Here is a 26,839-nt window from a genome sequence, read left to right as displayed (position 1 = left end):
CATGACCAGCCGGGTGGAAGCAATGCCACCTTTTCTCACATGCACAGCCTACCAGTACATGCCAGTAACATATTAACACCAATTATTTCCTTTAATCTTTTATAGAACATGGGAAGGAAGAGATTCCATTTTCCTTCCAACTACTCAGGAAACAGTCTCCACGATGTTTAACACTTCTCAAGCCCTCACAGCCAGTGAGTGTTTCTAGCAGTTGGGAAAATTCAGAGTGTGGGGTACCCGAGATGGGAGGCAACGGGCGGGATAAAGGAGGTGGGAGCCCTGGGCAGGCAGAGGACACCCGGAGGGCTCAGGTGCCACCAGAGGTCCAGGAGCAGAGTGTGGGGCAAGGAAGAAAGGAACAGAAAGGACAGGTGTGTGAATGTATGTGCATATGTGTATAAGTGTATGTGCGTTTGCGTGTACCTGTGTGTGTGCATGGGCGGTGCTTGGGAAGATGGCAGGGGGTGAGGGTGGAGGACACTGAGAAACTAAGAGCAAGCCTGCCCTCCCTGCACTTTTGCCATGGCCAGAAATAGTCCTGAGAGAAACAAAGAAACCATTTCCATTGTTTGGTTTGCCTCTTGCTCTGTATCTGAATGTTGTCACCCAGAGAATGAGATTACACTTGCAGCACCAGCTGCGGCACTTTAAAAATACTCATGTCTTGTTCATCAAGGTTCCCAGCTCCTGATGTCCCCTCATACTCCTGCCCCGACAAGTGCCAGGATGGACAGAATCCCGAGCTCTGCAGAGCCTGATGGGAGCAAAAGCTGGTTGAGGTTGAAGTGGGCCCTCTCCCCAAAGAGTGCCTGGGGCCCAGATGAGTACAACACTTCAGTCAGCACATGGCTAGAATTCCAGAAGAGGCACACGTCTCCTCTTTGGGGCTGGGCAGGATCCAGACTCCCTGTCTTTCTCGGGAAAGCACAAGTCCCTCTTAAGCCAACAGGCAAAGGCCTGGCTGCTTGCCCCCTAGGGAAGGGGGTTTAGCCTAACGGCAACCTGTGCTCTGAGGGGCCAGTCCAGGGCCGGCGACTTCCGAGGTCTTCTGGAGTGAGGGGGAAGGTAAGAATCCCTCTACCTGGCTCCTCCACAGCCCCCAGCAGGTGCTGGGGACCGGGCTGGCCTAGGCCAGCTGCCCTGTCAACGGATGTGTCACACGTTACGTTCCTCTGCTTCCACTCCCTGGGCAGCACATACCTTTCATTAACCTATATGCTCTTTCTCAACAAAGGATATTAATAGGTGTGAGTCTGGTCCTAGGTCCAAAGTGATTGTCCCTTTCCATTTCCCCCCCCACTAGGCATGTGGCCTTGTCTGCAGAATGAGATCTCTCTCGCTGGGCCCTGTGGCGATGCATTTACAAAAAAAGTCTCAAAAGAGACTGACATTCTTATAAGAAATTAAAAACTAAAGGCAATTTTAATCCTCAGGCAATTCATCTTCTGTTTTTCCTTGCTGGTCCCCTGTTCTCTGCCAATTTAGAGTCAATGTGTCACATGATTCCTTTTAAAGTTGGGCTCTGGCTGCTGCTGCTTTTCCTACCCACTGCCCATCTGCCTGCTCTGAAGGCAACCCAAGTACTGGGCGGGCGGCGGCGGGGAGGGGGACTGCCACAGAGAACGCTCAGGGAAGAACTGAAATATTTGACTGGACTTGGTTCTGACACAGGCGACTGATTTTATTACCCTAAATGTCCTGGAAACCATGTTGCCCCTGGCATTAGAAGACTCCCCGCTCTGGCATTCCCGGATTGCCCTCTGTAGCTGGCCCTGGCATTCTCTGCAAGTGGCTGTGACATGAGTCACAGAGGGCAGTCTCCAGTGAGGCTGACCATGAAATGAGCACAGAGGAAAGAGCTGCACCGCCCCCCACCACAGGGTGAGAGGCCAGCAGGCTGGCAGTGGCCGCTGGGCCCCCTGGGGTTTGTGGCAGGGACCAGAGGGTCAGCATCAGCAGGGAGGAGGGTGAACCCGGAGAGAACAGGTCAGACGGACAGGTCAGACACGGCCAGGTCCCACCAGAAGTGGCCCTGGTGTTGATTGCTAGGCAGGGCCTGTAGTATCAAGACCAGATATTGCTTTGGGATGAAAGGAACATCCTGAGTTCTTTCTCACGATCCTTTTCATTTAGGTAAAGGAGCAATGAGGTCCAGGTGCACAATTCTGTCCATTTTTGATGCGTGAGTCTCAGGTATACTCTTGTGGTTTATTAATGTCACAAACAAAGCATATTTTATTTTTATTTGAGTTAGCCAATAAAAATGTTTTATACAAGGTAAACACTTCATCATGAAATATTTAAATTAAAAATAAATAAGCTAATTCTGTCTTACAGAAATCTCCAGCTGCCACATACAAGTAGAGGACATCAGTTATAAATTAAATAACTTAAAATAAATAGTCTTAGGATACTCTGATGGATAGCTCCAGCTATCCACCTGTTTGCTCACTAACTTTGTTCCTGGCCCCATCACCTGTCAGGTAAGACTATTAGTCCTTTGAGACTAGGCCCTCATTGAGAGAGTACTTGATACCCCATACCCTAATCTCCAAATCATGTTCTGATGCAAGGACCAAGTGTACAAAATCTAAAACAATGGTTGAAGAGCAGAGATCAATGAGGTGAAAGCCCAGAAGTCGAGGCCTCTTAACACCTCCTCCCATGTCTTCTCATGGTTCACATGGCGATATGGAAACAGATAACTTAGCAAAAAACAACACGTGGTCACAGAGCAGCAGCATATAAAAAGCAGTTGAGTCCAAGACCAGTAATGTGGCCAAATTCTTCTTTGTATCAAGATGTGGCAATTTCCAACCTAGTCTTAGATTAAATTTCACCATGGAATGTCAGGTTTTGTTAAGTGAGTTGGATTATTTTAAGTCTCTCAATTAGTTAAGATAATTTAAGATGTTGGGGGAAGAGTTGAAGCCACAGATGACAATACACAAGGCATATGTCACTGAGCCCCTCCACAGGCAGGTAATACTAATTAATCACTATTCTCCTTCATCTTAGATTCCATCTCCACACAGACTCAGCTAATCAACTGTGGTTAGCATTTGAGATCAAAGTTATTTATTAATCTTGGTCCTTCTCTATGTTCTGAACTATTTTGTGTGAAGAAGTAGATGTAACACGGGCATTGAAGCCTGACACCCATATGGTTAGGTGCCTTCAGGCTAATCATTTGACTACTTTAAACTGGTATCTATTAAATGAGTAAGGTCACCTAACTCAGAGTTGTTAGAAAGATTGGGATAATGTACATAAAGTGCTCATGCCTGGCACACAGTAGGCATCCTATAAGTGATAGCTATCATTATCATATTATCTTTAAGGCTACTGATGTTGACAATGGAGTTGATAATGACATTCCATTAAAAGAAGAAAAACATAGCATTACACTTTAGGTGGAACTATATGAAATTCATAATCAATTGGTTTTGACCTTCAAACATGACAATTTCTTCTGGTTCAACCTAGTGCATAATAGATTTCATTCAAATTACTTATTGTTTCAACTTTTTGAAATTCTTCCCTTCCAAGATTGCTCGCAGAGACAAACTCCTACTACTCAAAACCTTCCTCAAATCAGTTGCTAGGGTAATCAAAGCAAGGAGTCTGATGGAGAAGTTGAGGAGCTGGTATCTAGTTCCACTGTCTGATATCTATCTAGTCCCATAACCTCTTAAGGCCTCTCCCACCTGGAGACTGGGAACATATGTGAAAAAAAGAGATAACAGATAGGAAAGCACTTTCAAAGTTGAAATCATTATACCAAAGCAAAGTATTAATTCCACTAGACTATGCCATTTCAGAAAACATTAGCATTCAACAATGAACTTTTAATCATATTTTTCTATTTAAAAAACTGCACATAAAATAAAATTCATGCAATCATGCCAAATGATCATCAAAACCCATCTTGACATTATTCTCAGGCAGATATTTACACTAAGTCAACATATAGTTGCAACATATAGTCAACATATAGTGCCTCCTCATTGAAAATCATACCCCATCAAAATGAAATTCATGTGACAACAGGAGTAGTAAGAACCCCTGGGTTTACAAGTGCCTCAGCCATCAAGCTCTTACATTTGTACCAGAGATCACACACGTGGGAAGGGCTCACAAGGAAGATGGAAGAATCCCCCGCTTCCTTCCTTGGAGGTCTTTGAAATGGTCCGGGGAAGTTTTATTTTGGTGTGGTTTTACTTAATGGGAGAAATATAAACTCAGGACCTCCCAACGTCACTTTCAGACCAGGGGCTTTAGCGATTCTGAGAAAGAACAATTTTCTTTTGCCTTTGAGGGAGGTTTCTTTCATGAGTCATAAGCCAGGTGATCGGGTGGTAAGGGAGGATGATGTGCTCAGACCAGCTACTCGTGGAGGCAAGTGTGGCTCCATTCCAATCCAGCTTTCTCCGTGTGCAGTGAATGTTGGCCAACTCAAGGCACCTGGGGAAGGTCACCTTTAGTCAGCCTCGAAGGCGCTGTTGGTAGCTCCCATGTATTCAGACTTCTTCTTGTGCCTCGTCCATATTTTCCGGAGGATGCTGGGAACGCCGCAGGACACGCTCCCTGTCAGCGGCAGGGAGGCTTCTGCTCCCTGGGGGAGGGTTGGGTACTCTTCAGTTTTCTTCTTGGGATGTCTGGATCTAAAGCAAAGCCAGGGGTGGGGAGGGAGGTAGTCACTTCAGTGAGCCAGACTTTTACTTTTTGCTCTGAAGAAGAATAGCCTCAGCTCTTATTCCTCCTCTGCTCACACAACCTGGGACCAGGAGGGAACGTCATTCTTGGGACGCATGCAGGAACGACTCCACCTGGGGGATCCTCAAAAAAGGTGAGGGAAGGAGACGGTCTTGGGCACACTGGTTCATGGACCTCAAGTTCTGCTCTTGTCCCAAGTCCCGCTTTCCCACCCCTCCCACCTCTACTGGAACAATCTTGCGGGAAGGGGCGGAGGTCCCAAAGCATTGGCTATTGAAAGAGCAGGAGCCCTGGGTTTGAATCCTCCTCCCTGTTTACTGTATGGCCTCAGGTGAGGGACTTAAACTCAAGCAGCCTCAGATTCAAAACGAGGCTTTTGTGAGGAGAAAATAGAGAAAATAAAGAATCAGGTACATGGTAGGCCTCCATAAATGTTCATTTTTCTCCTCATTTTCTCTCCATAGGTGAAAGAAATGGCCTTACCTGTCAGTAGCCAGGGCCCAGGAACAAAATGAAATGAGAATGTCTGAGCTTAGAGAGAAAGGACCCATTTATAACCCTTTGCAACGCAGCTGCATGGACTGGTAAGGCCAGCCTCTGCTGGGGCTGGCAAGTTCTTGCTGGCTTACTCCAGCGGTCACCAAAAGTCATCGCTGCTGAGAACAATTTGCTGCTAGAACTTAATGAGATCCAAATGATTTTCTTAGTTTTCTCCTGGTAGGTCCCAATACGTTATGTCACTTAGCTTTTACAATTCCTTCTGGAGGTCTTTCCTCCATCTAGAAGGGCTTTGCACTGGCCTGTTTCTCCTTGGAGTCCCAAGGTTCAAGGTACGCACCCCTCGGATTGACAGTTTAGCCTGTGGTCCCTCACATGTCTGCATCTAACATGTGCTCAAGTACGTGTCTTTCCAACTACTAGACTGTAAGTTTCTAGAAAAGTGATATAGCAACGGTTTGTGCTAAGCTCTTCACATATTATCTCATTCATTCCCTTTGTTTGTTTGTTTATTTGTTTTAATTAAATAACGGCATGGAGGTCTGAATAATTTGCCTGAAGTCATAGCAAGGCAGTGGCCTGCCCGGCGAGCAGCACCACTTGACGGCCACCTGCAGCATGGGTGGTGTCTGGGACACAAATGGACAAGGCGAACTGAGCGTAAGACGACTGCCTGCCACCTTCCTAGTGCGCCAACTGAAGGCAGCGAGGGCGCTGCGGGGGCGTTACCCACCCCTGCATGCTAGCTGCCGGCTCTGGATCAGAAGAAACAGTAACATGGGCGTGATGCATTTGGTTTGAAACCTTTGTATCTCCCACACTTCTTTACCTTTGGGCAGGGCCCTGAACCTAATTCAGGAGGCATTTCTGACCTCAGCACGCCTGTGGGAGGCTCTGAATAGGGACTGTGATTACATTTATCTAATTAACCAAAAATCTTCCAAGCGACAGTTCTCCGAGCCTAAAGAGTGGCGTTAATGAAGTGGAAACCATCAGAAAGGCTTCAGCTTCATCCCAGGGAAACAGTTACCCAGGATGATTGCCCTCATTAAGAGGGAATTCGCAGCTGGCATGGATTTTGTGTTAGCATCTTGAGAGTCTGTCAGCCCGGCCACCTGTTACTCTTCTTCAGGCTGAGCAGGTGGGGCGCCCTGCAGGCAGTGGGCGGGGAGGCAGAGCACTTACCCTCTTGTCAGGACAGCTCTGTTCTCCGAGCCCGTGCCCACTGCCTCCAGGACAGCTGTGGGGGCCTTCACTGAGATCCGGGCCACCGGAGGAATCTGGGTTGTAAGGAAGGGGAAGAGAATGTGAGGATGTAGCCACGGTCCCAACTCTGATGCTGCTGGAGCCATTTGAAAGGGGGATGGCTAAACTGAGCCACCATCAACCCAGGGCCATAGTCCTCACACCTCAGTGGGCATCAGACTCCCCCGGAGGGCTCGTTAGCGCTGTGCTGCGTCCACCTGGGTGTCGACTGAGTAGGCCTGAGGTGGACCTGAGAATATGCATTTCTAACAAGTTCCTAGGCGCTGCTAGTACTGGGATCCCACTTTGAGAAGAAACTTGAGAAAGAGCAACTCAGTCTTACCTGAGAACTTTGTCCCCCTGGCACCCTCATGGTCTGTGTCCCCTTTGCTGTCAAATTGTGCAGGTCCTGGCTTTGGAACACTGCCACGATTTCTGCCATCCTCTCCATTTCCTCTGCTGCAGCCTCAGGCCCGGTCACCTGGGGCCTCCTTGCCACATACTACAGGCCCCTCCTGGATTTGCGGGGCCTCCCCACTGAGGGGCAGACTGAAGCCTCCTCTGCGGCCTGCTCTTTAAGCCTCCTCGAAGCCGACTCCACCTCCTCTACGCAGCTTCTGTCGTCCTCCACGGCGACCAGCAGTTCCAGTCCCAGCAGGGCCACGCCGGCCTCTCCCAATGCTCATGCCCAGTCCCACATCTCTCCTTGGCTTTTCCTTCCCTCTCAGGGTTGCACCTCATCTCTGCCTGTCCTTCAGGCCCACTTCCTCCAGGAAGCCGCCCCTCAGGCTGGTGGCCCAAACTGATTTCATTCTGTCCTCACATCACCACAGCACTGTGTACCTGTGACATGTTTTAGCATCCCACCAATCCTGTCGTTTTACGGTTCTCTACTTGTTTCATACGTTTGTCCAGTTCCCTACTCCCCAGAAAGGTCACACAGTGTATGGTCAGGGCCTGGGACTTAAGCGTTGGTGGCCCTCCTCAGCTTTCCAAAAGGAGGTGGTGAGCACTCAAGAAACATCTACTGAAGTGAAAATTAACGGATGGCCTAACCTGGGCCTGGTCCAGAGGTCGCTCTGTCAACGGACACACGCTCTCCTTTGTTCCTCCACCCCAAGGCCCACAGAAGATCGAAGGTCACCATGTTCCTGGGATCGCTGAGAAATTCCAGGTTGAGGACACCACGATTCACCTCCCCGCTCTGTCCTGAACCGGCCCGGGGGTTGTGTGCAGAGTTACTGTGCCACCTGGTGGCCCCTTGGGAGCTCTCCCTTCCCATCATGCCAGCAGCAGGGGAAACACACACCCACCTGCCTTCTTTCCCACTGTCTGGAGTCTGTCATCCTCCCATGCATCTCAGTGTTGAAGTCAGTGTCGCGGACTTAGTTGCGCGAGCTCCGAATTGCTCTCCAGCCTCTGATGAGCTGCAGGACCCCAGCCCCACTGTCTCAGGCCCAGAGGAAAGGGTCACTCATGCTGCCTCTTTGCCTCATGCATTATTACTGCCCCCCTTTTGTACCTGTGTCCCCATCGCCACCCAGTCCCGTCCTAACTTGCTCTGGCTTCCTAGCCACAACTACCTCTTTGCCAAGAGCAATGTCTGAGCCCAGGCCCAGGCCTTGGGGCTGGTGATCCAAGCTGGGGGCCCCGTGGTTGGGATGTGGGGCTCCTGACAAAACAGCTTGTCACATCCTGGCCCATTGTGTGGTTTTGCTAGGATAGGGATGCCTTAGATAAGATACTTAGGCTAGATTTCCCGCTCAGACCAGGCGTGAAGTGCTCACATCTCTGTACAGTTTGTTCCCTCAGGATGAGGGGCTGGGCCAGACAATCCGCAAGATCTCTTTCAGTTCTCACAGGGCACAGTCCATGCATCTTGAGGGCTGATGCTCACTGAGCACAGGGAGACTGAGCCAGCCTCAGCTCGAGCCATGACCCCACCCCTGCTGTGCTAACCTCCGGGACCGTGTTCATGTCCAGAAGGAGATGCAGGAACCTGATTTTTTCAGGGAGATGCTGAGCTAGACCACGACACATACCACCCAATGATCCCCCTTCAGGGAAGGACAGGCAACAAATGGCTCTCAGCTCCCTCAGGTAGGTCTCAGCTGCAGAAGGGCCACATCGTCCGAAGTCATGCCCTTGTGGGGCATTCCACATGTTTTGACAGGGCGAGGAGGAAACAGAAATCTCTGGCTTCTTGGGCCCCGCTCGGGACAATCCGAGTTGGATGGGCAATCCGAGTTGCCCCAGAGCTTCCACCGGGAGGAGTCAGGTCTGTGTGGCAGTGTCCAGGCCTGCCACCCTTCTCTTGTCACAGGCATTGATCCCTACTGCACATTTCTTATCCTACACCCTGAATCTCAGAGTTGGCTTCTGGGGAAACTGAGCTGGGGCAGGTGCCCTTCAGATGCGTCCCATCCTGAAACAACTGGTGCTTTGTGTTTTCACAATGCTCGGGGCCCCTTACATCCCTTTCCCCCTGTAGCTGCCATTAGGACTTGGGCAGCCATTTCCACTGGACAGGGGCCAGCCATAGAAACGTTTCTTTTGCCCCATGTTTGAGATGCCCACTGGGCAACACCTTCTTCTGTTTGCCTAAAAGCTGAATTTCTGGCAAGAAAAACAGCAGCCACCACTGGTGTGCCACAAGCTGACAGACAATAGGAGCAAAGAACCCTCAGAACTGGCCCAAAGGACACTCAGCCTCTTGTCATGGCACAGGTAGGGCACAACAGATACAACTCCCCAGGCTTATATACTCACGAAAGACTTTCCATAGGCTCGACTGCCACACAGAGTCGATGATTTGGGTTCAGCGATCCCCCCTGCAAAGGCGAATGGAGGGCACATCACTCAGTGCGCCCACTTCTGCCTCCCTTGGGTCTGCATTGATTATCAAAGCCAGGAATTTCTTCCTTTTTAAAAAATTATCTTACATATATATTTTTATTTTTTAAATTACAGTTTATATTTAATATTATTCTGTATTAGTTTCAGGTGTACAACAGAGTGGTTAAAAAAATCATGTCCTTTTGCGGGGTGGTCCCCCCAATGCTTCCGGTAGCCACCTGGCCCCATGCAAAGTCACCACAATACTATTAACTATATGATGTGTGCTGTAATTTACATCCTTGGGACTATTCTGTAACTACCAATTTGTACTTCTTAATCCCTTCATCTTTTTCACCCCGTCCTCTAAACCCCCTCCCCTCTGACAGCTGTCAGTCTGTTTTGTTTCTATTTTGTTTTTTTTATTTTGTTCTTTAAATTCCACATATAAGTGAAATCCTATGGCATTTGTCCCTGTCTGACTTATTTCACGTAGCATCATACCCTCTAGGTCCATCCACACTGTCACAAAAGGTAAGATTTCGTTCTATTTCATGACATGCTGGGAATTTCTAAAGGCCTTGTACCAAGCAGCAGAGTGGAGCGGTAGGGTCAGGCAGCAGGGGAACTGCTGAGGGGGTCACCTGCACCCCTGGCACTCTTGGCACCCTTCTGGGGGGCAATAACTAAGGTCTAATAAGCAGGTGCTCAGAGAATGTGCCCTCAGCATCTCCTTCCTTCCTAAGGCGCCAGATCACAGAAGTTATGAGGAATGAAGTCTTTATGGCTTGGATCAGTTATTTACCTTTCCACTCCTGGGCACCCCTGTGTGAAAACGAGCAGAGAAGTCCTGCTGTGGTGGGAAGTACAGCGTCATGATGTGGAACAATTGGAGCTTCTCGGCGTCCTGAGACATTGGCTGCCCGAGAGGTACCTGAGGACCTTCTGCTATGCCTTTATTCCCAAGGCCTGACCTGCTTCTGAGTAATTTCTACTCTGACGCCTGTAGCTTCTGAGAATCCAGGTGCTGAGCTGAGGGAGCTGGCACCGGGCAGGGGTTGAGGGTGGGGGAGGTGGCTTTCAATATCGCCCTCCCCTGGGGCAGACATTCCAGGAGGAGCCCCATCCCAGCACACTTGAGCACATAGAAATAAAGCGCCCCCACCTTCAGGAAAACGTCTCCATGACAATTAAACAAAGTTACAAGACTACCAATATCAAACCATGATGAGCAGTGCTCTGTCAAAAGTAAGGATAGCAGCTCATATTTTTGAGTATTTACTGTGTCAGGCGGTGTGCGGGGTGTAAAACACACACACACATTATCTAATTCAGTCCTCACCACAACCCCGACAGGTAGTTGTCATCATAGTCCCCACTTCCTAGGTGAGAATCCCGGGGCTTTAGTAATACATAACAATTTTGATGAAGCTGGTAAAGATGATCTTGAGAATGGCAAACTTCCTCTTTGGCCTCGCACGGCTGGAGAGACTCGACCTGGGGACCCCCTAACCCGGCCTGGGAGGAGTTTGCTAGGTGGACAGACCCAGGGAGGGCAGCCCGCAGGGAGAAGAGTGTCAGCGAAGGCCCGGGGAAACAGTGTATCAGGGAGAGGCGACAGGACTGCACAGCAGCTCAGGGTTGCTCTGTGCATGGACTGGCAGGGCCAGGAGTGTCACAGGAGGTAGCCCGGGAGACATCAGCAGAAGACACGTCCTGGAGGGCCTTGGTCATGATGGGGGCGGTTTGCAGGTGGCGATGACAGTGTTTACAGAAGAAGAATAGCAGAGGCAGATTTCGGCTTTAGAAGGACCCTCCTGGTGGTCTCATGGAGGGAGGGGGACTGGTGGCTGAGGGCCAGGGATGGCTGCTACACTCAAGCGATGATGAAGGGACACTGAGTCCAGGTAGCTGGAGGCAGGTTCCAAGAGGGACAGATGAGACACATCTAGGGGTTGACACTGTCAGTGTTCAGTGTGTGAAGTGGTGAGTAGAGTAGGGGTGGGGGAAGGAAGGCGTATAGGGGAAAATGCCCCAGCGGCTTGCTGGGAAGACGGATCATGGCCCCAGCTGAGGAAGGAAGAGAGGTTTGAGTGAGGAAGATGAGCTCCATTTGAAAAATTTGATTCTGAGGTGCCTGAGGACATCTTGGTAGAAAGGTTCCACAGCTGACCAATTCTCCCTGGCCCAGGAGGTGGGGTGTCTCCTTTCCAGGCACCTGAGATTCACCTGCTCAAGGCCACATGGAGGATCATTTCTCAGCTGGGCCTCTGCCTTCAGAGTCCCCACAATTTCCAAGATTCTTCAGAGAATCTTTCTCCCATGTGAGAAGCCTACAGCATCCAGAAGCCATCTCCTGTGTCTCAGAAAAGAAACAGGTCCCCAGTTCTGAGGTCCCTGGAGACACACGTCCGCTGGCAGGAGGCTGGAAGACGATGTCGATGGCTGGCGCCAAGCCTTCCTGTGGAGGCCCTGGGTTGGGCTCTGGTTCAGAAGCCCTCCCTCTCTCCTGCCTCCTCTAGAATCTATCAGGTTCTAGGAGCTGAAGGTTGAATCAATGCCCAGCTCAATCTTTTCTGTTTTTTTTCCTTCTAAACTTGTCTAGCACATTCCCTCATGAGCTGACTGTCGCATGTTGGGCAGATTCTCTCCATTTCATAACTTACTGGTCTCCTTGTTCAGAATAAAAGACTGACTTGGTCAGTTCAAGCTTCCATGAGCTACTTAGAAAAGAAGGAAAGTGTCCCCTAAAATGAGACAGTTGGGAAGACATTACTCTCTGTGGGGAAGAGGCGTTAACTAGGAAATTAGGAGCTCTGAGATTTAATCTCAGTTTTGTTGCAAAGGAGGAGTGTGACCTTGGGTAATTAACACAGTTTCCAATGGTTTCCATTTTCCCTTCTGTAAATTGGCAAGGGTGGGTGTAATAGATCAGTGGTTCTCTACCTTCAGTGGGCACTGGAATCACCTGGCGGGGGGGGGGGGTTGTTAAAACACAGATGGAGTGCTTCACCCCAGAACTTCTGATTCAAAAAGTTCCAGGTGGGACCCAACATTTGCATTTCTAGCAAGTTCCCAGGTGATTCTGCTGCTCTGAGGGCCCCACTTTGAGAATCACCCATTAAATCATCTCTAAATCCTTGCTAATCAATTTGTTGTCCTCAAACCAACATCCTCAGCATCATCTGGAAGCTTATTAGAAACATAAAATCCTGGGCCTTTCTTGGTCTTACTGAATTGGAATCTGCATAATAAGATTCTCAGGCGATTCTTTTGCACATTAAACTTTGAGAAACATGGCTCTAAATTCACTTTATGATTTTATAGTGAAGATATTCTCTTTCTCTCTTTCTACACACACACATACACACACACACACACATGCACCCACCCACTCACCTATATATAGACATAGAGAAAAACTTATCTCCTCTTAATTTGCAAGTCAGATTGTGATTTTCGTAACGCTTTCATTCTACATACATATGTATATATGTAATCACTTAACTAGAGAATATAGATTGCTTTATGCATTCTCCCAGCAGGGTCATAAAAACAGGATCAGGGTGTCAGTCAAAGAAACTTTAGAGGAGGGACGGGTGAAGGGACACCCTCAATGGAGATCTATTTCAGTTTTTGTAACATACACATTTGTTGACACGCAAAGGCTTCGTGAAGGACATCCCAGATATTCTGCTGTGTATTTTTGGAGTTAAAATATGAATAATTTTAGGCTCTGGGCATAAAAGACATAATCTAAACCAGCAATTAAAGGCAAAATACCATCACAGACTTCAGCGAGCTAGAGAAGATGAGTGTTGGACTGCTTGAGGTGGAAGCCATTTATAAACATAGTGTGAAAGGTAAGACTATACTGTTTCCAGCTTTTGAAACAAATTTGTCACAAAATTCTTTTTATAAATTGTTGAACTAAACCAAGTCATTTAAACTTATGATGGGGAGATTTTAAGATGGAGTTTATGAAGAGTCTGTTTAATTACGCACACACACTGCCTATACAATAAATAATGTCGGTTTCTGCTTTATGAATCATGACTACGCTGGTTTTCTCTCCCCTGGAACATAACAACTTTCATCTCCTCCTGAATTCAGCAGGGCTTCCTGTGGGCATGATGGTAGCTGAAAGCATCTTTGCTTACTACACACACCAGAAGCGAGTTTTCCAGGTGGACGGTGCTGTGGGGACTGCTGTAGACAGGGCCTGAGAGCAGGCGCATTGAAAGCGAGAACAGCATGCACGGGGGAAGTGGGTAGTCCCCACGCCACAGGCCCTCCGCTCACCTGTTGTGACTGAGGACACTAGGGAGCATCGTGATGCAGTCACATGGAACATAAACCAGGATGCAGACTCTGCAGCCACTGCTCTAAGTGAGTCCTTGTCCCCCAGGGAGGTACCAGGAACAGGGGTCAGGGCACACATACCCGCTCTGGCAGGGGTCTTGGCAGGGTGGAGCCCCTGCTGCCATGAGCTCTGGAGCCTGCCAGCCCTGCGGCCCTCGCTGTCGGGGCGGTCACTGCGGTGCGGCAGCCGCTCCAGGGGCCGGGGGGAGTGCAGGTCCGACTCGGTCACCACCTGCCAGGAGGAGGAAGGACAGTCAGCTTGTGGCCCAAATCAGACCTAGGCATCCATAGCCCAGGCCAGGGCTGCAGCTTTGCGGATGGGCCTGGTCCCAACACTCATGCTTTGGAGCTATTCTTCCGTCACTGGATGCTAGGGGACAATGAAAAAACTTGGGTAAACTGGCCAGAAACCGCTGATTAACAAACCTCAGAATGTCCACGGTGCCATGCGCAGGGGAACGCGAGCCCCAGGGGCTCCTCGGCAGCAGTTCCGCCCCCGCGGTCAGGGCCCTGGGCCCTCGGGCCAGACATCAGGGCTGCTCATCGGCCCCCTGGCCTGACGCGGTTTGACACCAGGATAGGTTATTTGAAATGGGGATAGTCTTGGAATTTGGGGTCTTATGGTCTTTGCAGCCACGGGGGCACCCTTGCTCCCGGCGAGGATAACTTTGTTGGGGACAAGGATCAAGCAGAGGGAAGGCTCAGGGAGCGGACTCAGGGCACAACCCTCGATGTCCAGGTTTTTAAAAAGAAAGACGCTTCTGGCAAGACAGAGCAGGCATAGCTCTGGAATGTTCAAGTTTCCTCCACCTCGTGGAATGCCTGTGTCAGGAGAGCTGGCAGACGAAGGTCCCGGGATGTGGTTCTGTAGGTGGGAATCCTGGTGAGCCAGAACAGGGTGCTAGATGCTAGGTCGCTCTCTGTAATGATCACTTGCTGAATAGGTATTTTTGGAAGTACATTAAAGGGAAATACCCCTTTCGTCAGGGCCCACCAAAACTCACCTTAAAAATTACAATAGAATACTTAAATCATTGAAAATTGAAATGTAAAATCTTGAGACAAATGATACCTTATAACCTGGAGGGACAAAGGGAAACTTAACCCTTTTGGGCTCCTATCCTGCATATTTTTATACCTATCCTCGATGCTGGAGCCATTCATTCTAAATTTCTTACTCCTTTGAAGGTGGTTGGAACCTCCAATAGTACATGGCAGTTGCTCTGAGGTTTGCACTTACTGATGTGTTTGTTCCTTTCCTCCACAGACACCCTGCGAGGACATGTTCTGAGACAGATCCTGGGCACATGGTGCATCTGTGAATGAGGTGGACCCATCTCAGCTCTACAGACCAGCTTTTGACTGAACCCTCTCAATTGTCCACATATACAAATGGCTTTACATTTGAGGGATGTGAAGCAAAAAAGACTGAATTTTTAAATATTGTAATAGGGTAATATTTCAATTGAGTGGAGAAAAAGAAATCTTTAATAAATATTGCTGGAATAAATGTCAGGCCAGGCAAATGGACCCCTGTCCACATGTCTCATGCCAAAATGAATACCCGGCAGATCAAAGATGCGTGTTTAAAAAAACAGCCCCCCAAAACCTCAAACACTAGAATATGGTTTAATATAACATTTGTTACTTACAATGGGAAATTATGCCTATGTACCTAGAACTCTTAAAATCAATATAGAGGAAGACCAGAAAAATGAGGCAAAAAACATGATCTGGCAATTGACAATAAGTATACAAAGGGCCAATGCATGAAAAGATGAACAATATTCAAATTATATAAATTTAAACAATAATTTTTTTCTCTTCTGTCATATTGTCTTTGATGGAGATACTCATTTGGGTTCAGGCAGACCTGAGTTCTGCCCCCAGGTTTGACACCTTGGGGTTATGCAGGAAGGGAACGTCCTTGCCTGCCCTTGCTGTACTGGGGGATAGTAAGCGGCTCTCCTTAGTAGAGATTTTAATAGCACAGCTCACTCTTTTAGTTCATCCATACATAGGGGTGGGAAAAAGTAGGTTTACAGTTGTTCATACGGAAAAATACAAATTAATAAATAATAAAACAAGAATAAACTCGGTGTTTCACATACTCACAACTGCAAACTTACTTTTGCCCACCCCTGTATTTATCTATAGCATCTGAGAGGAGTTCATGTCTCCCACAGAGGAAAATACCGTAAGGGCACCTGCCACTCTTTGCCTCAGTTTACCACAAGTAGTTCTTTGCTTAGAAAATTAATATATCCCACATTTGGTCTTATATGGGACAGGAAATTAACTCTTCTTAGGCCCATTTTAGGGTCCAGACTTACTCATTCTGTGCCTTTGGAGAAACTTGATAATTCAGGAGCATTTAGGATTAGTCTCCTTTATCCTGTGGACAGCGCAGAAGGTGGTGTTCCTGCTTTCAGCCGGCCTCCAGCGCAGGTGGGGGGCAGCACCCCGACTGGATGCTGGCTCGTTGGGTCTGTGAGGCATGGCAGTGGGTGGTACGGCACTCAGCACCCTGCACATACACCCCTCTGCTCTCCTCCCTCCCTTTCTTTTAGCACTGCGCTCTGCCGCGATGTTGCCCAGAACACTGGAGTTTTCCGGAGTAATGCTGGTTCAGAGTCCCATTCCCCTGGACGCATGGACTGTTTGACCTAAGGGCCCTTCCCCAGAATATGAATCTCCAGGTTGAGTAGGAAAAACCTGAGTCTCATTGTTTGACACTTCTAGGTCTCTCATCACAAGTATTTCTGAATTTTTTTTCATTTTTCTGGCATTCCTCTCAGGAAGAATAACGAAGACTGATGTGTTTTCAGACCCACGTTGTGGACCAAGAAAATAAAGCAGGATGTGAAAGCCTGAGGAGTCCATGGGTGGGGGACCCACGTTTTCTCCTCTCTCAGGGAAGGAAATGTTCCCTGTCAGGACCAAGAACCTCCACCTCTGTCATCCCTTCTCTGCACTGTGGACTGGGGGACAAGATTGGGTCGGGGAGCAGAGAGACTCCTGTCAGATTACGATTTAAGGCCAAGTGCCTCTCCAGAATATCTTCCCCAATCCCTCCAAAAGTATGCTAACAGCAGGGAAGGAGGGAGGAGAGGGGCCCAGCTCAGAAGCTTTCCCTTTCATAGCTGGCTTTGTCCTTGGTTCTTATTTCCCGCAAAGAGAGGCTCTGAGAGGCTCCAGAGCAGTGTGTTAGGCCCACAGTTGAATGGATGGTTGTGGCCTCCTGACAGCCTGGTTTATTTTCTGGGCTTGTTGCTGGTGCTGCTGGTCTTAGAACAAACTGGTCTGAGAGTAGGCTTGTTAGCACCCTGAGGACGTGGTGAAGATGGGGCACTCGTAGCAGGGTGTTGAGTATATTAACAGGGCGTTAGAAAGGCAGGTGATTGTAGGGGGTGAAGAATCATCATGATTTGGGGCTGATGGGAGTTCTTCTAGCCCAACTCCCTAATTATACACACAGGGAAACTGCTGCCAGGAGAAGCCATGTGCCTTCAAGGTCACAGAGCTGCAAGGGGCAGAGCCAGGACAAGCACTGTGGTTTTATGGCTCCTGAATGCTCTTTGTCAGACCCACAGAAGTACCTACATCCAGAGAAGAATTTTCCAAGGCAGATGATTGCTCAGTGCATTTTGAAACATCAGCCCATCTCCAGAAAAATCCCTCCTCTGCAAGATTGAAATCTGGGGAGAATGTGACATTTGTAATCTCATTTCTCTATCTTTCCTGGTGGTGGCCCTGCTGCTCATGAATCACAGAGGTAGGGCCTCCACTCACCCACACCTTCATGGCAGTTCATTCCTTTGAGCTGCCCTTATAATGCAGGTGGCATCAGGTTGATCAGTAGTGCAATAAAACTGCCTAAGAATCCAAGGGGGGAAAAAAGACCAGAGAGATTGTCTAGAGAAGGAGCAATATGTGGTTATCCCCTGAGTTCAGACTTAAAAAAAAAAAAAAAAAGAACTTAAGAGGAGTCCAGAGAGAGGGGAAACTGTAACACTAAGGATGGTACAGAAAGTAATGAAATATTTGTAAAGGAAAGAATCTGACATCCACATGGTAGCCAAAGGAGTGATACTAGATACAAATAAGAGTTTCAGGGCAAAGAAAGTCATAAACATTGGTCCATTAGAGCAGATGTGAAATATAAATCATTTTCTCAGGAACTCAAAGGGAAGCTGAGAGCCAGTTGGATGAGGAAACAAGAGATCAGAGCCAATTCTTTCTTCTTTGGGACTCCCTTTCCCCAACTGAGGTGGACTGAGAGATCTTTTCTGTCTTTTTTAATTTGAATGTTCTGTACGGCTGGGGCTGAGTTTTATAAGTAAAGGATGAGTGACTCAGGCTGTGAGGGGAAATCAGAAATTCAGAGGAGAGCCCCAAGGCCAGAGGGCACTGGGAAGCTCTCTCACAGAAGGGGGGTGGGGTGGGGAAGATTGCATATTTGAAGACAAGATCCTAGCTTCTGATTTTTTGTTTAAATCCTCACCCGAGGATGTGTTTATTGATTTTAGAGAGAGAAGAAGGGAAGGAGAGAGAGAGGGTGAAAGAGAAACGTCATCAATTGGTTGCCTCCCATATGCACCCCAACTGATGTTAGAACCAGCAACCTTTTGGTGTACGGGATGACGCTCCAACCAACTGAGCTACCCAGCCAGGGCTGTTTTTTATTTTTTTAATCAAAAGCAATTTTTATATGTATTCATATTCTTAAGTCATTTTTGTCTCTGAGTAAAAAATATTTTAGAGAGGGGAATTCATAAACCATAAACATAGCAGTCTTTCTCAAAAATTTGCACTCCCAGGAAACCTGAGAGCATGGTTGTACAGTGCCTGGCTGAAGTCAGTGGGATATTCCAGGAGGCTGTGCCCAGTGTTTTGGTGGTTTTGAGTATCTAATGTTCATGTGGCTTCATCTATCTCCACCATCGAGAGTTGCCTCCTTCATTTAGGTTCTAAGACCCCTGAGAACTTTCTTTCCCAGGATCCTAGAAAATACAGTGATTTAGTTTCCATTTTAAGTTTTTGTAACCATTGTTCTTTCCTTACAAAGCCAGTAGATATTGGTATAAAGAGTAATTCAGACAGGAACATTGTTTAAGTTTAGAAATTCAAGGCAACAACGTCATTAAGAACTAAACATTCCTAATTCCTTTGGGATTGTCCCTGAGTCATGAATAATTTGTGGCTCTTTCAAATCCAAGATAATGCCAAACTCAAGGCCTTGATTGAAATGTCTGTTATGAAACTTTTCTTAAACTCTAACTTACCTTCAAACAACTGCTTTCTTTACCATTTTTTTTTTTTTTTTTTGGTAATATCCACTGTTCCTTAAAAGTCAAGAACATTTTTCTACGAGAGGGTGGGGTTAAGTTTTCAGGGACCATGACAATAAAGAAATTTTCTTGCCCTAAACAAGGCAATATTCCATCCATCGAAATCCGTTTTCTTTGTTAATATATAAAATATTTGCAGAAGTTATTTTAAAAAGATATACAACTGACAGAAAAAAAAATAGGCAAAAGACATGAGTAAGCAACCCGGAGTGAAAAAATAAAATCTATAAAAAGATGAGGAACGGTATTAAAGAAATGCAAATTAAAACAATAAGACACTTTCACCTATTAGATTGTCAAAGATTATCAACATTGTTACCATACAATATTGGTTCAGGTGTGCTGGTAAAGGTACTTTTAAAACACAGTTGTTTAGAATTTGGCAATAGCTATATTATTTTTCTAATATTCATATGGTTTGAGCATTTTCTGTTTTTTTAAAGATTTTCTATATTTATTTTTAGAGAGGAGGGAGTAAGCAAGAGAGGGAGAGAAACATAGATCAGTTGCCTCTCAACTGGGTACCTGGCCTGCAACCCAGGCATGTGTCCTGACTGGGAATCGAAACGGTGACCCTTTGGTCTGCAGGCCGGTGCTCAGTCCACCGAGCCACACCAGCCAGGGCTCAAGTATATTTTTTATGCATTGGTTTAGCAGAAAAAAAATGGGGAACCGCATTTATTGACAATTTGGTTAAATAATTAAGAAAACTCCAGATTTGGGTAAAAATTTATGGTATATTCATACAATGGCACACTATGCAACCTTTATAAAGAATGGGATTAGTAAATAAAGTTGCAAAACCATATGCTGTTGAGTAATAAAGTATAATAGTTGTTAATATATGTGAAATTTTCACTTGAAAACATGCCAGTGTTTATTGAACGCTCAGCGTGGGTCCGGTTTAGGACTGAGTGGTTTACAGGGATTAGATCATTTGCTCCTTCCAATAGTTCTTGAAACAAGTACTCTTTTTATCCCCATTTTAATGCTAAGGAAGTTGAGTCCCAGAATGGCTGTGCCACTTGCCCAAGGTCAGATAGATAGAAATGGGTAGAACTGGAATTTAAGACCAGACAGTTCGACTCTAAGTCTACACACCTAACTTCTGTGCTCCACAGCTTCTCAGAATTTATTAATACTATATTTTATATCTTTATAACTTTTCAAATTTCATAATGGGCACATACTGCTTTGGATACTTTAAAAAAGTAATAAATGTACATAAAAACAACGAGTAAAACCCCCACCTCATTCCGAAGACATTTAAAAATTGTTTTTTAATGGAGAATATATTTTTAAAAATTGAGATACTTAGAAAATCAAAATGCTGCTCTATGAAAAACTGTGATAGAAACTCCAGTATAAAAAAGGAAGCAATTAGCAGTTAAAATACATTTTTTAAAGTACAAAGATGTATGACAGCTTGTATATAAAGAAATCTGTAAGTAAACCGAGAAATTCACAGCACCATTAGGCTCTGAAGACATGTAAACTAATTTCATGGTAATGCATATGCTTATTAAAGTAGCAAAAGATAATACAAAAAACAATGAAAGCCAATGTTGGTGAGGTTGAAGGTAAGTGAAAAAGCATGGCTGCAGGCCTGGCAGTTGTTCGGAATTCCTGGCCACATGGGACAAAACTGTAAGCAGAAACCATTTTTAAAAATTACTATTATTTTGCCCTGGCTGATGTGGCTCAGTGGATTGAGCGCCTGCAGGAGAACCAAAGGGCCATTCCCAGTCAGGGCACATGCCTGGGCTGCAGGCCAGGCCCCCAGTGGGGAGTACAAGAGAGGCAACCACATATTGATGTTTCTCTTCCTCTCTTTCTCCTCCCTTCCTCCTCTCTAAAAATAAGGGAATAAAAAAATCTTAAAAAAAATTACTATTACTTCTCCCCATCTAGCTCAGTGTCTCTTATTCATAATAGGATTGTAAATATTTGACGGATGGATGGATGCATAGATGAAACTACTCTTATCCTTTTACTTGTTAATTCTTCTTTGAGGCCTATGCACCAAGGAATTAATCCAAAAAATAGTATTTTGTACAAATAAACTCATTGTACTGCTATTTATAATAGTGAAAAAAATAGAACATTGCAAATGCCAACAATAGGGGAATACCCAGGTCGGGGATGCTATACCCACATTGTGAACTCTGTTTAAATAAGAAAAAGAGTATATATAAAACAAGATTTACTCTCTGTGTCTGGGAAAAAAATGGCAGAATAGAGGGGTCTGATTCAGAGCTTTGTGCTGTCTGGTTGACATTGTCAATTATTTTGGTTAAGTAGAAGAGGGGGAATGCAACAACAACAGCATGAGCTATAGAAAGCCTTCCTGGTTATACTGAGAGCAAGAGAGAGTGAGGAAGCTAGACCTAGGGCCCTGGCTGGGTAGCTCAGTTGGTCAGAGCATCATCCCAATACACCAAGGTTGTAGGTTTGATCCCTGGTCAGGGCACATACAAGAAATAACCAATGAATACATAAATACCGGTAAGTGGAACAACAAATTGATGTTTCTCTCCCTTACTCTCTCTTTCTAAAATTAATAAATAAAAATTTAAAAAAGAAGTTAGGCATTTCTTTTTTTAAAATGAAAGTCAATAATGAGATCAAAACTGAAGTTTCCTTACATTCTTGGTCAAAAGGTGTTGAGAGCTTTTGACTCTTCTTCTGGCTGGACTGGACACTGCAAAGAGAGATAAAGGAATAGTTTTAGAGGATACCCATGAGGCTGACATACCTACAGCAACAAAACTGAAAGGGCTTGCACCTACAGTGGTGGAGGGGCACAGAGGAGCAGAAATGGGAAAAAGAGGCAGGGTGCAATTGCAGTGTTAGAAATTACATGGTTGAGTGCATCAAAGTACATAGCAGCATTACTCACAATAGCCAAAAGGTGGTAACAACTCAATTGTTCATCAATGGTTGAATGGATAAAATGTATTCTATGCATTCAATGGAATATTATTCATTCTCAAGAAAGAAGGGAATTCTGATATGTGATGCAACATAGATAAAATTTGAAGCCATTAAGCTAAGTGAAATAAGCCAGGCACAAAAGGACAAATATTATATGAGCCCACTTGTATGAGATACCTAGAGGAGTCAAATTCATAAAAACAGAAAGTGGAACAGAAGTTACCAGGAGCTGGGAAAGAAGAAATAGGGAGTTACTGTTTAGTGCAGAGATTTTCAACCAGTGTGCTGCAAGAATTTTTAAAACATGAAGCACCTGCCTATTTAGCCAGGGTCACTGACAACAGCCAACACAACAATAGCCATCCAGTGTGAATGCCCTGTTTTGAACCATAAATATATAGGTCACATAGAGAGTTACATCTTATTAGATATCGTGTAATAAGGTTGCATCTGATTGGTTAGATTTTGGTACCAAAAATCCTTATATAAAAGTATAAGCACCTGATTTCTAAAAAGTCACCTTGGATCAAATAGGGTAGGTAAATCAATCAAAATTATATGTATTTTTAACAGGTTGGCAAAAAATATACCTTTTGGTGTGCTGCAGAATTCTAGTAATTAGTTTATGTGTGTTATAAGATGAAAAAAAGTTGAAAATCACTGGTTTGGTGGGCGCAGAGTTTCTGTCAGGAAAGATGAAAAGGTTCTGGAAATAGATAGCGGTGATAGTTGCACTACAATGTCTATTTTCTTAACGCTACAGAACTGTATACTGTATACTAAAAATGGTTAAATGATAAATTCTTTATTATGCATATTTTACCGCACACATAAAAAACTTACAAATCAATTAACTCTAAAAAATTACTTGGTTGGGAAATGTGTGCATTTTGTTGAAAATGGAGACACCCAGGCACTCTTCCACGCTGCTGTTAGAATGATTTACTTGGAACTGAAATCCCACCGTGTCACTGTCCTGCCTAATATGGAAATGAATCCTTGTCACCTGTCAGACACATGATCAAGTGAGTGCTGTGCTGCTATCTTCCTCAGAGCACCTGCAGCCATGATACCAATCGGCCAGTGTGCAGGTTAACAGCTGGGCTCCCCACTCCTTTCACTTGGGCGTGAGTCTGAACTTGACCACTTGCCAGTTGTATAACTTGGGCAAATTACTCATCTTCTCTAAGCTTCACCTTCCTCATCTATAAGTTAGGGGTAATAATAGCAGTTGCCTCAGCGGGTTGTGGTACGGATTCAATGAACTAATTTGTATAAAGCCATTGGCCTACCACCTGGTGAAGAGTAAGCTCCCAGGCATTAATAGTGTTTATTATGATTTTCCTCTTTCTCTGCAAGATGAGGAATGGTGGGAGGAATAAGCGGTAATTCTAGAGACTGTAGCATTCCATTCGAATTTCCCTTTTGGGAGTTTTCTTCATTTTCTCTTTCCCCTCACTAACTCCTCTCCATTCTTTGTTCATCCCCAAGTAGGTTGTTTTGAACACTGTGGTACTATTCACCCCAGAATTAAACCCACTCTGGTGTGTCTCAGGAAATAGCTTCTGGTATAACTTCTTGGTAAAACCACAGTTTTTATCTTTTGTATTTACCATAAATTGTGTCTGTGAAATCTTTCCCTTAGGTTTCTCTTTCTCTAGAAAGTAAAGATACACACTTGTCCTCAGTTACAGACTTGATCTATGTCTTGTGCCTTTAAAATACTTAAGGAACACCATAACATTTGCTATGGCTATATTTTTGTGAGATATTAAGATGGCTCAGCTAAAAAAATGTATAGCTATTAGGTTGAACCCAATACATGTATGTTGGAAAGAGGGATATGAAACAACAATACATAAATGCTTCCCACTAAGCTTTACTATGTGGGTGGCTTATTTGCTTATCTCAGTCATGCCTCCCAGCAACTCTGTGAGGTAAATACTCTTCATTTTATAGACGGGGATACAGGGGTTACACAATCAGTGATGGAACAAAGCCTATGCTCCTAACCAGTAGACCACACTGCCCATGTGACTGCACTTGTGCTCTGAAAACGTTCTGCTCATTACCCATTGAACAAACATGGCTGAAGAGTAGCATTTGAGAAAGGACATATCAGGGAGGACTATAACCCTTGTTAGATAAAATCAAACCAACCTATATTTTTGCAGTTAGGAAATGTGAGCAGGTGTTAGTTTCCAATCTCCCTCACAAGTGGTGACGTGAGACAAGTTGGCACTGTCTTCCCTCATTGAGGGGTCTCTGCCCGATGACTTTTGGAGAAGGAAGATGGAGCAAAACAAAAAGATGAGACAGGCTTCTTCCATTTCTGGCCTAATATAAACTACAAATATTCTTTTCCTAGAGAAAAACTTCCTGAGCAGTGAAATGTGCATGAATAGCAATGATCACTTGGCTTAATACCATGAGATGGCCGTGAATAAAAATGGCAGGAAAGGGATATGGATTAAATATTTATCTTTGACCAAACATATTCATTGTTATAAATATGGAATAAAAATAGAAATCACTAAGTGATGTATTTAATGGTGCTTATTACATGCCAGGTTGTTCTTCTAGATGCTTTACATATTTTGTCTGTATTTCATTTTTCCCTCATAATAACGCTGGGAGGTGAGTTCTAGTTTCCCCTTTTACAAAAGTGAAAACTCAGGCCCAGAGAGATTAAGTAGCCTTTCCAAGGTCACTCAGTGCAGAAGAGGAGGCAGCCTCTTCACCACTATGTTAAGCACATGGAGTCAAAGGCCTTGTTTGGAACAATTTTATTCAGGTGAAGTGTGACATTTCTCCTGAACCGCATAATAATTTTTTAATTAAAAAAAGCCATTTGGCTTTGATTTTTTCCTCCCTTAAAATTTTTTAAATGGAAAAAAGTTTAGAAAATAGACATATTTTAATATTTTTATATTTGCTTCTAATTTGTTTCCTACTCATATAAAAAGGAATGAAAAATTAGAGGGCAAATTTAGGTCCCCTCTTTGTCTTCCCTAAGTGTATATCCCTCCCTGCCCAGGACTACTAAGATCACCAATTTTATCTATATCTTTCCAGACTATATTTTCATACTTTTCTCAAAATATGTATCCATAAACAATATGCAGTATTGTTTTGTATTTCCAGACTTAATTATTATTATCACACATATGTATTTTTTCAGTCTGTTTTTTTCTCACTCAACATTATGTTTGGAGGTCTATGTCCATACATGTAGATCGAGCCCATCGCTGGTGACTACTGTGGAGTATTCCATAGTATGATGACACCACATTTTCCCCTTCCCCCTTTTCGGGGACACTTAGGTTCTTTTCACGTTTGCTATCATGGTGATTAGTGCCACTGTGAGCATCCACGTCTAAGAGAGAAGCAGAACAGCTGGGTCAGAAGGTCATGACTGCCTTGACTTTCTAGGTACATTTCAGAGTCTCCAGCAAGAGTTCACACTCCCACACAGGGGCAGACTCCTAGCTCGTTTTTCTCTCTGGCTACCAGGCAGTACAGGTCTAAAGCTGAGTTGATGTTCTGCAGGCTGTCTCACTGTGACCAGGCTGAGTCTCTCCCTCACCCCCCCACCCCCTCCAGCCATGGCCTTGTCGTTGGCTGACAGGGGAAGAAGAAAGGAATTGTTTGAATAGAGGCTCACAGCACCAGCAGACACCCAGCCCACTACATTCAAGTCTGACAATGAGACCGGGGTTAAGCTGGAGTCTGGACTCACCCAGCACTACAGAGATTACAGGGACAGAAAGAGCAGAGGCCCCAGGACAGAGGGCTGAACTTTGTAGTGGGCGAGGAAGCTGTCTGGTCATGAGAGACCTGCAGTCCTCTGAGCTTGCACCTAAAGCCCTCCCCTGGACTTGACACCATCTGCCTCATACACAAGGGTGGGCAAAGTCACACTTTTTGGTGGCACTAGTTCCAGGTTAAGTGTGGGAGCGTGCCCCTGGGGCCTGGGTGAAGGCCAGCCTGGGCTAGAGCATTATTTGACCACTTTATTGGACTTTGGGTCACTGCAGGGAGTATTTCTCCTCATATTTCACTGCACAGTTAGAAATCAGACTTTTGAGGCAGCTTGTTCTCATTTCAGAACCTGCTTGCTCACTGGAGAAGATGTTTTCATCTAGTTGTCCAGGGAATTTTGTTTTCATCTATTTCCTCCAACAATGGCTTGCTGTCACTTTCATTTAGCATATTGGGTTACAGTATTAAGTGAAACAGGAATATTTAATTGCCCTTATTTCCCCCTTGATTGATTGTATCTCAGTGACTGATATTTATCAATGTGCCTCCTTTTCAGAAACAACAACAAAAAATATCATCAAGACAGAGAAGCGGTCAGAGCTCAGAGACCTGAGGGAAAACCGTAGTAAAACAGCACGTGACTGTCCTCACCCTCCAGCATAAGGTACCACGTTAAGGAAACAGTCAAGGACTATTTACTCACCCTTGGAAGGAATCACAGTGGTGAAAACTTCTATATTTTCATCGCTGCAGCTGTAAATCTGATGCATCATTTCAGTCTTCTCTCCCCTAAAGTGCTTGGGAACCGGAGGCCTCTCTCTGAACCCCTAGTCGCAAGGTTTCCTAATCCAGTCTGGCTCGGAGATCATTGTGCAGGTCCACAAAAGACAGGCTGGTGCTGTGAGCTCATCTCATTCCAGAGCCTTCACTGCAACATTTTCTAATCCCATCTGTCTTTTTTTTTTTTTTTTTTTTTTATGAATCCTATTATTGCAAACCTTTGATTGAGCATGGAGGCTTCAGTCCCCTCCCAGTCAGGATGTATTTAACATTTTTTATTTTGCCATGTCTGCCGCAGCGAATTTGGAAGTCTTTTGTGAAGTGATGAAGTGAAATCGCCTACTCAGTTAGCACCA

The 26,839-nt window shown here is 45.4% G+C and overlaps 1 protein-coding gene across 1 annotated transcript; it reads right to left on the bottom strand.

The window, feature by feature from the left end:
* Nucleotides 1-4,429: 4,429 nt before the first annotated feature.
* Nucleotides 4,430-26,476, bottom strand: VXN (vexin). Its single transcript, XM_054590043.1, has 6 exons — nucleotides 26,407-26,476; nucleotides 21,653-21,708; nucleotides 13,738-13,888; nucleotides 9,229-9,290; nucleotides 6,400-6,494; nucleotides 4,430-4,664 (listed from the first exon to the last, which is right to left on the bottom strand). The coding sequence occupies exons 1-6, from the start codon at nucleotides 26,474-26,476 to the stop codon at nucleotides 4,481-4,483; spliced, it is 618 nt and encodes a 205-aa protein (XP_054446018.1). The 3' UTR covers nucleotides 4,430-4,480.
* Between the last annotated feature and the right edge of the window lie 363 nt (nucleotides 26,477-26,839).

Source organism: Pteronotus mesoamericanus, unplaced genomic scaffold (assembly GCF_021234165.1).
Source record: "Pteronotus mesoamericanus isolate MK-2021 breed Mesoamerican mustached bat unplaced genomic scaffold, CSHL_Meso_final scaffold_174, whole genome shotgun sequence".
NCBI classification, from domain to species: domain Eukaryota; kingdom Metazoa; phylum Chordata; class Mammalia; order Chiroptera; family Mormoopidae; genus Pteronotus; species Pteronotus mesoamericanus.
Note: the sequence above shows the minus strand (reverse complement) of the source record. Positions and strands in the feature narration are given on the sequence as shown.